Genomic DNA, 14145 nt, shown 5'->3' with positions numbered 1-14145 from the left:
TAAGATACTTGGTATAATTTTATATAGAATTCATCTGTCTCCCATCATCTGTGACAGCCCATCAGAAAAATAATAAAAAAGTTGTTGCTTTCAATTTGATTATGGAATATGAACGGTAGAGAAATAAATTTAATTATTGTGTTGAATCATGTGAAATTACTGATACTTGACCATTGTTTGACCTACAAAAATGGCAACTTCACATGCTTCTGCCTAATATAATTAGAATCCCCTTACCTTACTTTCATTCAAAAAGTCTGATGTTTTATCAAGGAATTTTATGATTTCAAACTTGACCTTCCTATTGCTTTTTCCCTCAGAAAGCCACATCGATTTTTTTTAAAAAAATTAATATGAAAATGAGAGAACTTATCCAAGTCTATTTTAAGACTGGAACCTATGAAGGACTTACGTACACAGGCCCTAGTGGTAAACATTTCATATGAAATGAAGTTTTTTGCATGTAAGAACATTTACATATTCAATGGAGTGTTTACTATATCCTCCCCTTTTGGTGAAGCCACTTAGCAATGCTATGTAACAGAACAGCAAATGCTTCATTCCAAGTGCCAAGACTGCACGATAATGGAATATGACAGAAAAATCTTATCCTTGAGGTCCTTGACTAAAGGATTTGAGACATGAATATTTTTTTTTCCAGCGTCTTTGTAAGTTTAGTCAGGACAAAAAGATTTCAGTGTATCAGCAGTAGTGGCGGTTTTCAGATCAAATGATATTTAGTGTTTTGCATGTAGTGTTGGCGACTTGATGAATACCCTCAGATAAGAAGGAAAAAAATATAAGCAGCTGTGCGCTTGATCAAGGTGCGCTACCTGCTGCTGCCTCCCAGCACTGCTGCTAAGCTTGCCCACTTCTGAAGAAAGTGAAGACCACCTTATTTTGATTATAGTGCTTTCCTCGGGCAGGAATTTTTATTCCATTTGAATCTTAAACCATTACATTTCCAGTGATGCATTTTTATGTTTACAATTGACATCTTCATAAAAGAATGAAACCTTTGAGCAACAGCTCAAAAGCATGAAGGTTGCCCGCAGTAAGTACTTACATTATTTTACACCTAAATGGAGCCCAGTTGTTTTTAGTTAAAATTTAATAAACCTTAAACTGATGACCTTTCTTCCACAGAAAGGTCCCGAGTTGCAAAAACGAACTTTCCAATGAAATATATTTTAAGGAACTAGTGCTGAACAAAGGGCTATTTAAAGCTGAACGCTTTGTCAATTTATCAGCTTGTGAACATTCTGTTCCTGAATTCCCCACTGCTGCTGAATGTATAGAACGGTGGTGCCTTGCTTAATCGAATACTATTGATTCGAGTGTGTCACAGTGATCTCATTGAGAGTAATCAATAGTAATCCAAAATCAATCAATCTGCTCTTGCACTATCATTTATCAAATCTGAATACGCCAAATTATTTGTAGGCGTCAAATTACAAAGAGGAGAAAATGGCAGAACTGGGAGAGTTAATGGTTTATATTGAAGAAAAAAACCAATATCTCTTTTTTCAAGGGGAGGTGCTTTAAGATGGACTATTACTTAGACAAATACATTTATCTTCTCATTAAAGAATCCTAACTTTATAATTAATCTCATTCCTTTCTTGAAAAGAAAAAAAAAAAAAAGATTTCTCCTGTAGGAGTTTGCTCGTTCAGCACGACTCACAGATGCCCTAACTTATTTAACCAGAGCAGACTAGCATTTTACAAGTCTGATCAGCTAAGTTTCAAATACCTGTAACCCATCTGCTGAAAAAAACAGGGGAGACTGGATTGACATAGGGCATAACTGCATCTTCTAACATCAGAAATGATGTTTAATAGAATTGGAGTGGAGAAAGGAGTACTTAATTTCTCCAGAGAACGTACAGCAGAGATGCACCTGCTTATCAAAGAAGCTGCTGTTGATGCTGAAGTTTCTTTTATCAACATATTCACCTGTAATTTCGTCAAGGTAATAAATCCCTCTATTCATTACAGCACACTCAAAAGCACCCCTCCTATTTAACTTGAATGAAAAAAGGCACAGAGTGTCTAAAACATTTACTTTTGCTAATGTAAAAGTGTTGGCATTTTACTTCATTCCCGATAAGCTGGTGCCAGTAGAAGTGATTATTCTTTTCTTATTCAAAGCCTATCAGCATTTCGAAAAGCTTTCTCAATCTTATCAGGTGTATGAACAGCACAGTTAACTGAAAACAGTTTGTACTGCTCCTCTCTCTTTCTGCCAAGCTATCTGATAAACCCCCAACTAACTAACTGTATTTACACACAATCAAACATAAGTTGTATCTTCTATGCACTATAGCCAGATTCGAGTTTACCATAGGTTTTTCTGCTGTGACATTAACTTAACAAAAATGTCAGCCTCCAGTATCCCAAACTGACAACAATCAAGAAAACACTATAAAAGCACTCAACTAGAATGCACAACAAACAGAAACAAAAAGAAAAACAAATATAAAAAGTTGAAGGCAATCTCTTTGGAATTCAGAGGGAAAATGAAGTGTACACTGTATGCAAATATGGGTGAATATCATGCACTTACCTTTTACCAAAGTAAATGACCCTTTAATAAAACAGATGAATAGAAACAGAAATTGTGAAGGAAAATACTGCTGGGATAGAGGAAGGGAAGGTGTTTAGGAAAGTGTTTTAGAACTGAGCAGGCATTCCCCCCACACTTCAGGTTATCTCAATGTGGCAGCAGAGAAGTTCTATAATGTAAGCAAAGGAAGACAATAGACAATATCACCAAACTTACCCCAGAAACTGAAGACAAGATAGAAAGCAAGGCTGTCACATATGGTGACCACATTCTCAGGATAGATTTTCCAATCATTAAAACCCTCATAAATGCTCTAGACATTAAAGTTTTGTTCACTATAAGAAAATAAAGAAATAAAAAAATACAATTTGAGTTTTTAACCTCTTATTATTTGTCTTATTCTTCAGACTTAACCAACTGAATAGTTCAATATAAAGGCATGAAAAAAGAATCATCATTCACATTAAAGTAAATAGATGATCTGTTCTCCATTTCTATCTATTAATAAATGCTTAAACTAGTTCATGGCTCATATGAATTGAAAGACACACCTAATCATTTATGGATAGTACTTTGGAGCATGAAAGATATAACAATGACATTTCTAGAACATAAGAGAAATCAGGAATCTACTTGAATGACTGAGTAACAACAAAATCCTGACCCTAGGAAAGAATCTCTGCCTGAGCTTCTGTGCATAAATTGTCCAATTTTTCCTCACCTCCCTTTGCTGAATGACTAAGAGAGAACAGAAAAAGGCGGCCACATGCTCCCACCTGAGCCCAACTCCTGATGCTGTCTAGACTCCAAGAACAGAATGAGCCTTCCTTTAGATGTGTAGAGCAATAAGATGAATTAGCCAAGTGTGTAGTTCAGTACAATTCAGCTGATGGTTGCTTTTCCATCTGTGACACTATGATCCCATGACTGATGAGGCAGGTCTCATTCAAGTCTATGGATAAAAGGGATGCTTCCGTCATTTCATAGGACCCAGCACCAACTGTATACAGTCACTTTGTCATAGGAAAAAGACATGGTTCTCACCAACCATATCCATCTTTCCCTTTCTTTGGTCATGAACGGTTGGTTACGGTTATGATATTCCTCCTCAAAATATCTGATCTGTTTTAATGAATTAATGGCTGAAAAGAAATTAAAAATTGTCAGAATATTCTTTCATTTATTGAAAAATGAGTACAATTTAACATGCCCATCTTACATTTTTGGAGAAGTTGATGTACTAGGATACTTTAGAATTATGGAGGGCAAAGGGCAATCAATTGAACAACCTCACAGTTTATTATTTTTTTCTTTTTAATGAATACCTCAGTCTATAATTTTTTATATGACCTGCTATTTTGGTTAATTTTGGATGCAGTTCTGGATATATGATTAATATGCAGTTACTATTATTTTCAAAGCAACGTAAGTTCTTATAAATATTGTTACATAATAACTGCCTTGAAAAGTATCATTTTAAGACATTTTAACTCACATTGTGAGTATGAAAAAAATATATATTTCTTTAACGAGTCCTTTGTTCAAATTCTCAAAAGCCATGAAAAATGAGTAACATCTTTCTAGAGTAGATGAAAAAGGAATTATCATTTACAAAGATATTGTTCTGATCATGGGAAAAAAATAATTTACTGTGCTTCTGCCTATTTTCTGTGCATAAGTTCTTAATTTACGTTTTAATTTTCTCTTTTTTTTGCATATTGAATATGCCATACAAAATGAAAGCATAAGTTTTTTTTCTTTTCCAGAAAATGTATGCAAAGTGCAACAAAAAGAGGTGTTCCCTGATAAAGGTGGATTGTCCATGTTCCTTTGGATTCTCCCCTCCTTTAAGTTTTTATTTACTTCACAAATAAGAGCAACTGAGGTTCACTACTTCAAAGACTTTTGTCTTTCTAATCCTATTTTACTTTCAGGGTAGTAGAAAAATTTCAACAAGCCTAAGTTATTCTTTTTTTTTTTTTCTTGGAAACTTATTGTTATCTATGCTATCTGTATTCCTACAGTTCATTTTTAAAGATAAGTAAGCAAGCAAGCTGTTTTTTCATTACATTTATACTAGCCATCAATCTGATATGAGAATTTACTGGTAGGTTCCCTTTTATTTAGTATCTTCTTAGCCAACTGTTTGCAGAGAAGGTGTATAATGAAACAAAGTTAAATTGACACATCTGTGATATGCCTGACAGCCCTCAGTATGCCCAATGTTAATTTGTTTTCTTTGGCTAGGTAAGTCCTGCCAAAGCATATTACACATAATGTGTACTTCCAACCAAAATGATGAAAAGTATATATGAAATTTTGTTTCACTCAAAGAAAAATGAGAAGTCACAGAGGAATATATATGACAAAGATTATTTTTTATAATTAAAATATAAATGTACTTTTCAGTTCTTTTAGAATTTAATCTAATCTGAAATAGGTTCCCTGTAAGTTTTGGCAATTTAATAAGTATTTAAAAATTTTTAAATGCCAAAACCAAGTGTTTTCCTTTTCTATATTGTTTGAAAGAACTGCATATAGCCATAGGTTGTATTTCTAATTGTTAGTGTTATGTGTTTTATAGCTACATTGAAATGCACATAAAGATCTATGACAGTATACTGAAATGGACTTTAATTGACCAGAAATAAGCCACTTTCTTTAAAACTGTGCCTTTTCTTTCATTGTTTTGCCTTAGTAAGTTACCTTCCAAGTATATGTGCATTGTATTAAATTAAAATGACATATCATTTGAAGAAATCAAAACATCAAAAGCAAGTTTCCCTCAAACATTTAAAAAATATTTTTAAACATTATAAGGGGAAATTTGTGTATATACACACATATATACAACACTAACTAAATCTAAACTCTCTCAATTCAATAGTTTTGGATAATTGGTTAGAAGATACATTTGGAAAACCCTGTATAATTGATTAGAAAACACATTTGGAAAATACTGAGAAATATTGTCCAAATCATAGAACAAGAAACATGTTTCACTTCTGGAAAGAAAAAGTAGAGTGGAGAGATGTGTGTGCTAAAACTCTGAATGGAAATTATTTTATTAGCTAAGGTTTCCTAGACCTTAAAAAGTACGAGTCTAAAAATGAACTTGAAACAAGAATAAAAGGCCAGGTAAATCATGCAAAAGTCTGTCATTTCCTATCCTCAGATAATAAAGGAGTTAACTTTGATCTGATAGACTGGCATAAAGAAGCGGTTAGCAGAATTTTTTAAAAAACACAATAGCAGTAAATTTGTTAAAATGTTATGGAAATAAATAAAGGTAGGCAATGAATCTAGGAATTTTAAACAGAATATGAATTAGAACAAGAATTAGAATAGAAAGAGCAATTGCATAAGTGGTTTCTCTCAACGCTCATTTACTAAGTAAATTCACAGACTTCTAAACTTACCTCTTAGAATAAAATTAAATAATTCTGAAATCTATAATGTACTTTATAGAAATATAATACTTATTAATTTTATATATTTGCTTTTAGATAAAGAGCAAATGACATGTTTATGTAGTGCAGATAAATGAAATTCATATTTTGCATTTGTTTGAAAGCTATCATGCTTTACATTAAGATGTATTTGTCAGGTCCAATTGTGTAAGAAAAGAATGTAGCCAAGAGCTAATTCAAAATTGTTTCTTGGATATGGGCCCAAACCATTAAATTATACATTTAATATCAGTAGTTTCTTTCCTATTTTACAAATTATTTATGATTTCTAGATACTGAATACATGAATAACAATAACGTGAAAATTCTAAAATCAGACACAAACTGACTTACTAGGTTACCTGTTAACTGTCTAATACACACTAGTTAAATAAACTCAGTTTAAAATCAGATCTGTAAATAACTGAAATACCAATTCCAGGTTAAAATTATGCTTGACAAATTTAACTGGCAACTAACTGATTAGAATAATGCTTGAGATCTACTTTATTATATAAATGTACATGAATACTTTTAGCAGCATATCTATAATCTACACAGATTACCTCTTCCCATATACATGCATATTTCACATGCATACTATACATGCACACAAATATACTCCTGTGTATCCTATTGACTGCTTTGAGTGTAAAGTACCATGTGTGTATTTATTTATTAATAATATTATAGATCATGTATATCCACATATACATGGCTATCAAAAAAATCAATGACAAAACATACAAAATGCAATGGAAAGATTGTCAAGCGGCAGAGATGCTTGGTGTCATCCTTGCACTATCAAATATACACATAAGTATGATTGGAGAAAGAGAGGCTAAATATTTCACTGTCAGAGAATGTAGAGAACTGCAATTCATTTCTATCTCTTGTGCTTTAGGACAATGACAATTTAATACAATGCCAGTGGATGTAAAAGAGATAAAAACTGAACAAACTGGGCCAGTATAATCAAAGATTTTTCTCCAGAGAGCTGGCTAGGGCCGGAGCTCATATGCACTTACAACAGATCAACATTGTATTGTTTCTCTCTTCCATGAATTTGCTGTGAAGCAAAATTCAGAGCAAAGCTTAAGTGCTGCAATGATTCTAAAGTTCTGTTGAGATCCCTCAGACCTTCTCCTCTTATTTCTAAAAGCTGGATAGGTGATGCTAAAAAGTTTATTTGATATTAATTAGTTTAATAGAAATCATTGCTATTAATTGTCATTTGTATGAAAAAGTATCTCTCATCAGCATATAATTTATTTTATAAAATAATATAAAGTAAAACCTTCAGTGCTTAACATCACTTTACAAGTAAGACAAAGAAATATTTTGTTTAGTCATTGGGCTAAAACAAATGTTGAGGAATTTTTCGTAAGTGATACGCACTTGAGATTGGGCATTATGCCTACCTTCCAAAAGAACGGTTTCCTCTTTGTCTGTAATTCTTGCAGGAGTGAGGTATTGTGAAAGTATTGTTAAATAGAATCATAGAGAAGTTAGCTGCCCTCTTTGATGAATAGCACCAGGTATCTAAAATTAATTGCAAAAGTATGGCCCGGCTAATGAGATGGTCCTTATCTTTTCTCAGCACAGGAAGCACAAGTATTTTTCTGCTGGCTCAATATTTTAGGAAAATACCTAAAGTGTTATTAACTAAGTAAGAAAAAAACTGATTAAAATACCCCAAAGAAATAAATTATTATAAATTGTAAAATCTGAAAAATTTAGAGTTAAAACTGATTTCCTGCATTATTTTTAAACCTTCTTTTCTTTTCTTTTTTCACTTTAAAAAGAACAACAACAAAAAAATCTTTCCTCCTGCGTCTATTAGCATTTTTAAAAGCGGAATTAATTACTATCCTTTATAAAATGGCCAATATATATTATAGGTCAGATTAAATCAAAGAAATATATCAAAGGCCGTCAATTTAGGAAAAAAAAAAAAAAACAGAACAATGATACCTTATTTGGGGAAAACACTAGAAAAATGATCATCTATGCAAGAGAATTAATGGATATCCACAAGGGCTTTGCTAATAACATGGGTTAATTACCGCTGCAACACACTAGGCTCAGTAAATAAAGCAGCAGTGCCATAAACACATTAAGATGAGAAACCATCACTATAAGAAGAAATAGCCAACACCATCACCCTTAGCTCTGCCCAGGAAATGGAAAGCTGTTTTTTAGTCCTTTCTATAAAAAAGGATTTTTAAACTTACCACCAAATGTGTATAGGATAATTCATAAATACCCTGACACAAAGGGCTAGTGGAAGATGGGGTACCCATCATTTATCCACCACTCCTATTCAACGTATATTTCATTAACTCAGGAACACTTGTTTTTTTGTTGTTTACTTCAAGAAGAAAAATCATATGTTATATAATACTCGTCATCTGGCCACTTCAACTATACGTAGTTTGGAATATGTACAATGATTATTTAATTTTTAGGAAAATAGAATTAGTCTGCTCACTTTAGTAATGTAATGGGCAAGGTTACAAGACTACAGCTCAAGAATAATTGCAGCTGGTTGTCACTTCAAGCAATTTGGAGAGAAATCATCTGAAAACCCCACCAACACCACATACCTTTAAGGCTGCAGGTGTTTTCAAGATTTGCAGGGAAAAAATAAAAAACAAAACATGAAGAAAAGTCATGTGGGCTCCAAGTCTAGAGTTTAAGTATTCTTACTCGAAAAAACAAAGTGTCTGTTCAGAGTTCTCAAATAACATCACATCTAAAGGGACTTGGCCAAGCTCTTATCATTCCCTGAAAAAAAGAGGCATCCCCTCTGATTTTGGCTTTTTGTTGTTGTTGTTACTGTTACTGCATAAATTTTTCCTTTCTGCCTGTTTTATCACTTATAATTTGACATTATGGAATTACTTTGGGATTGTTGTATTTTTTTAAATTAGTATAGATTTAAAAAAGGAGAGATGAGAAAAAGAAAGAACATGAAAACCCTGAAACAGAGAGTGAAGCATGCAAAATAAAACTTGTGTAGCTCCAAACACGAATCTTAAAACACAAAACTCAAATTTTCAATGTCTGGACTTCAGTGATCAGGCTGAAATTTACTAAACTGTTCCCTCCTCGCCTTGTCTGTTTTGGAGTGTTTCAGTTGCCTTTCCTTCTTCCAACAGCTGTGACAACTGTTAAAACAGTCAGTAAAATTAAGTCCGCTCTATAATCCTGTAGTCAATGTTACATTTTAATCAGAGGTTGAAAGGGATTCATGTGATGAGCACACTCATTTAGAATGATTAGACTGACACATATGTCAAAATGAGCAGATATATTATTTTCATCTATTTATGCTATCAGCTATTACTGCTATTAAATGTGAAACAAGCTTTCAAGTATTATGTTCTTTAATGTGCTGGCACATTTCCTAAAATAAAAAAATACATAGTTAGAGGTTAACATTTTAAGCTCTCTTAATAGTGGTCAATAAATTATATGAATCTTTTTAACAACCTCCAAAGCAGAAACTGTCCAATATTTTCCTCTAAAACTGTGTAACTCTGGTTTCATTTCTGTGTATACACACACGTGATGGGGTTTAACCCAGTACAATTACTATGAATATTAATAGCATGTATAAATTCTGTGGTTTATTAATTGAGACAGAGAGGCAGATGCGTTGCTTAGCGTTAGATCTTTCTGTCTGTCCAGTGAACCACGTAACCATCAGAACTGCAGGCAGACAATAAATCTGTATTTTTTAAAGATGACTTTTAATTGAGCCCAAAAGAAAGCTAGTTTGAATCTTGCGCCAAAGCCAAAAGGACATGTGCCTTGATTTCATTTAAATGCATCTGCTTTAAGAGGCTTATCTAAACGAATTATTCAAATTAGCTATAAGAAGTTAAATTCAAGGAAACTACTTCAAAAAGAAGGCTCTGGGGGATTTTAAAAGTTTGTTTTCTTTATTTATTTACAAGACAAAGTTCAGAATCTGGGCGTGCTTGGATAAGACATTCTTCCTGACACGAGGACATCTTAAACTCTCCAATTCTACAGCCCGAAGTACACTAACCTTCAAACTACACGTGAGTGGGCAGTCCTACCTTTGTTTATTTTTCATTTTTATTTTTACACATCTTAAGGTTGTTTCTTCCCTTGAGTGTTTCAAACTGATGCAAGCACAGCCTTATAATCTTTCAGTTCCTCCTAAATCCATCTCTTGGCTAATATTCCCTGTGTGAGCGTGGACGTGGGCGGATGTGCATGTGTGAGCGTGCATATACACACACACACACTCACACTCACGCTCAAACATACAGGAGCAGCCACTGAGACTGCAAGTCACTTTTCATCTCTTACTTAATTACAAAGCAATGCAATATGCAGTCACTAAGGACAGCTAGTGGACATCTACCTATAATGCACTACCTCATCTTCTAGAGTTTGATATTTTCTTCACAATCTATAGAGAAAAATGTTTGCCAAGGGCACTCTTTTCAGAATTATAACAGTTGGTATTACTGTAATGTGAAAGCAAAGCAATATAACTGACTCAACAGAAAGGGAGATAAACCAGTGACAGCTCTGGTGATATACTAATATTTTATCTTAACAGTAGGTTGAAATTAAGTTTATGACCTACTCATTTACACCAAAATGCCTAATTTACTTCTCGTACCCCCGTACGCACTCCCCCCCTTTAGTAATCTAAATATGTATTTCCATGTGCATAAAGATATTCATAAATACTAATTAAACTGCATGTAAGAACGAAAGTACTTTTCTATATTTTCTGGACACAATAAATGAGACAAATCCACACTCTGAACAGTGTTTATTTAAGAGGAAAATTTTTAAGTCACTACTGTTTCTTCTTTAGTTTTTTTTTCCCCCCCTTAAATATTTATAATGTGTGAAAATCTCATGTTACCTAATGGACTGATTTGTCAGTTAAGTGCTGACTTAACGCTAACCATGCAAATAACATTATTCTAGCTCAGAATTGCATAGGGCTAGTTTTTAAATTGTTCTCTGAAGGAGAATTAGTAAATGTGCAATTTTGCCTCTAACTCTGCGCGGTAAGAAATGACAAGGAGCTGAAAATATCTGTCAAACTGCAAATACATAAGAGGCACTCAATAGTATAAATCATTTTGAATATTGTATTTTAAAACATCTTTCCTTGGGAAAATGGGTCCTAGTAAAAGATGCATTTTAACAGTTCACTAAGCATTTGTGCCAAGTGCCTATTCTTAGCACCTGAATAAGAAGTGACTGTCACACAGCTGTTTTACTGACAGTCACTGAGCTTTGCCTCAAAGGTAACATTGTAGTCAGAGAACAATTCTCGACTTACTGAATTAGGAGATCACCCTCAACACAAAAGACACAGACAGACACAAACAAGCACTCGTGCACACAAAATACCCAGGGCATTACCTGAATCAGTGTGTAAAGATACAATCTGTCCGCCCCCACCCCCGCACCCCCACGACGAGTTTAAAAAGGAAAGAAAAAAGGTACCTACTCTTCCTCGTAGTGCAGAGAAAAAGATTCAGGAAGGCAAAGTTCTACCGAATCCATGTGCGACCGGCAACCATTATTTGTGCACCCCAGCTATAAATCAAAGTTTCCTTGACAGAGCACAGTGCAATTAACACAAATGTTCTCCTAGTGACAAGCCTATAGGCACAGCCAGTTGGGACCAAAGCTCTCACACTCTCCTAATCAAGGACTTAAAGCCCCGATTGGAGCTTATTAATATGAAGTAGGGCTTTACATATGCAGTCCCACCGGCCCAGCCGCGCAGCCGATTGGGGGGCCTCTGCCCAATCAGGAGGGAGGCGACGGGAGGCTGCACGGAGCGAGAGGAGCCAGGCAGGTAGGCAGGGTGCAGAGAGCCGAAGGGGGCTGGAAACTGAGAGTGGGCAGAGAAAAAGGGAGCGGAGAAGGGAGCGGTTGAAACGCTCCCAATACACACTCTCGGGTTTGATTTTTTTTTTCCTTCCTTCTCTCTCTCTTTTTTTTTTTTCTTCTGGGAAGCTACAAAAGAAACATAACTAACTTAACTCTCTAAGCACTGGAGGGATTTGCCTTTGATTTCTAACCTAAGATCTCTTTTGCCTTGAAAAGGAGAACTCACGCAGACTCTCAGTTAATTTGGGAAAGGATTCTGCGGAAGGTAGAGAATTAAGTTTGTCCTGCCGTTGTCTGTGTTTTGATTACACCAGGGGCTGCTGTTTATTTGGTGCTGTACTTTCTCATGTATTCCTAATCATGTCTTTTCCTGTTTTCCTGATGTATGCTGGGCATTAAAAATAATAATAATAAAAGACATTCTTCTAAATTGTTTGAGCATGTGAACTGGGATCGTCATCTCTGAGGTGGAATGCAGTTTTACACAACTACAGAAGAGGAAACAGTGACAATACAATTTGAGAGAATGCCTAAGTAAATTATATGTGTAAACCTTTCTATACCCGCGACTGTCTCTTTACGTGTAGATACAACGCATAGCTTTTCAAAACAAAGGTAAACAACCGCAGGACAAATTGGCTTCTTCAGTTTTAGGGGTGGGGAGACTGAGGGTTGTGGGGGTAAATAGCGAATTAAATCTCTCTCAATGCATTTTGACAAAATAAAGACAGCATTTTTTTTTTTTTTTTTTGTAGGGAGAGCATTACTAAACAGTGCACTAAAAGTATTCTTAATTATTTGTATGTATTTCAGTACAAGCTTCCAAACTAGGAGGCATATAATTATATATATGATTTTACCCAAAACATCCTGCTTTCAAATAAAACACAGTGTACATATTTGTTTCTATACATAAGGCACCCTATATGCTTTAAAAAATAAACCCAGAAACATTTTATAAACCATCACACAGTCTGGTCACTATAAGAACTAGTTTCAAACAGATAATAATTTACAAAACTAAGAATTCTCAATCAAAAGTGTTCAAAAAATAAATAAATAAAAGGAGGATATAAGAGGACAAGTGTGTTTTTTCCTCCTTTAATTGTGTATACCATGTCTTTAATTTCCATATAACAAAGAGTTTGCTTAGGTCCTATTTTAATCTACAGGATTTTTTTATACTAGCAAATGTACATTGGAATAGATACCAGCTATTTATGGCGAAGAGATAACTGCTACCTTATGGAGAGTGAAAAACCCACAATTTTGATATAATTCAGCTCTACTGCTTATCAACCTTTTATGTCTTAAGTCCTACGTGATAGAAATAGGATAATCTTTGAGATCAAAATAAATTAGTTCAGATATTCACCGTGTGTTAAATTCACTAAATTAGGACTCAACTCCCTCAACCCTCTCAAATTTTCTAGGTCTTAAAAAAAACAAAACACTAAAATAGAGCAGCCACATTAAAATTCAGAATATGAAAATGACAGACATGATTTGGTCCCCCCACAGAAGAAAGCAATTTCACTGCCTTGTATTTAGCTATATCTAAGATATAGGCCTGATTACTTTTATTTGTGTTCTAAATGCATACAAAGTTTCTAGATCAGAACTCACATAGCAAAAACGGTGCCTCAGAATACTGTATAAAAGCAGGTAGTAAAAGCTTAATTACCAGTAGCATTATGCTGTCTATATTGTTAAATGTGAACTCTGCAATTAAGATGTAAATTTGGTTGTGAGCAGTGAATTAAAAGAGCTTTGAGATGTAGAAGAAAATCCAAGCATTCTGCAGACACTGAGAGAGAAAAAAATTGTCTATTCAATCTCAAATAAGACATGTAATCATTTTACAATTAAAAAAATAAATAAAACAGGCATTTTGCAAAAGAAACAAGATTTTTCTAAAATACACTCAAAGAAATATGGAAGCTAATACTGCATTACAAAGACAGAAAAACATCCTTTGATTCATATGGTTACTATCTTGATTTCTGAATAAACTAAAATTCTCAGGGTAATTAATAGATTCAATTGTACATACTTTAAAAAAGATATACCAAAAAAAAAAAAAAAAAACCAGAAACTTTCCTTCTTGGTTTGACTATGGATATTTCTGTAAAAAATATAAATTATTTAATGTACTCAATGCATCTTAATGTACTCAAAGAACACACTCCAATTTTGCACCTGTGCAGAATCCTGTACTGTGTTCAGTTT

At 33.9% G+C, this 14145-nt stretch overlaps 1 protein-coding gene across 15 annotated transcripts in view; it reads right to left on the bottom strand.

Moving 5' to 3' along the window:
• ESRRG (estrogen-related receptor gamma) overlaps nucleotides 1-14145 on the bottom strand; it is a 683317-nt gene that overhangs the window by 216291 nt on the left and 452881 nt on the right. Inside the window, exons 1-3 of one of the 15 annotated variants that reach the window (XM_011987386.1) lie at nucleotides 11524-11756; nucleotides 3343-3518; nucleotides 2783-2901 (exon numbers count right to left, since the gene is read on the bottom strand). The exons of 10 other annotated variants lie outside the window; for them this stretch is intronic. Coding sequence is in view for 1 of the 5 variants with exons in the window: in XM_011987381.1 (XP_011842771.1) it covers nucleotides 11528-11583 (56 nt within the window). In the remaining 4 variants the exon portion in view is untranslated. Of the gene's footprint in view, nucleotides 1-2782; nucleotides 2902-3342; nucleotides 3519-11523; nucleotides 11909-14145 lie in introns of those variants that run through there. 4 more of the 15 variants (XM_011987384.1, XM_011987389.1, XM_011987381.1 and 1 more) reach the window with 4 other exon arrangements.

This window comes from Mandrillus leucophaeus, unplaced genomic scaffold, assembly GCF_000951045.1.
Source record: "Mandrillus leucophaeus isolate KB7577 unplaced genomic scaffold, Mleu.le_1.0 Scaffold309, whole genome shotgun sequence".
Lineage (NCBI taxonomy): Eukaryota > Metazoa > Chordata > Mammalia > Primates > Cercopithecidae > Mandrillus > Mandrillus leucophaeus.
Note: the sequence above shows the minus strand (reverse complement) of the source record. Positions and strands in the feature narration are given on the sequence as shown.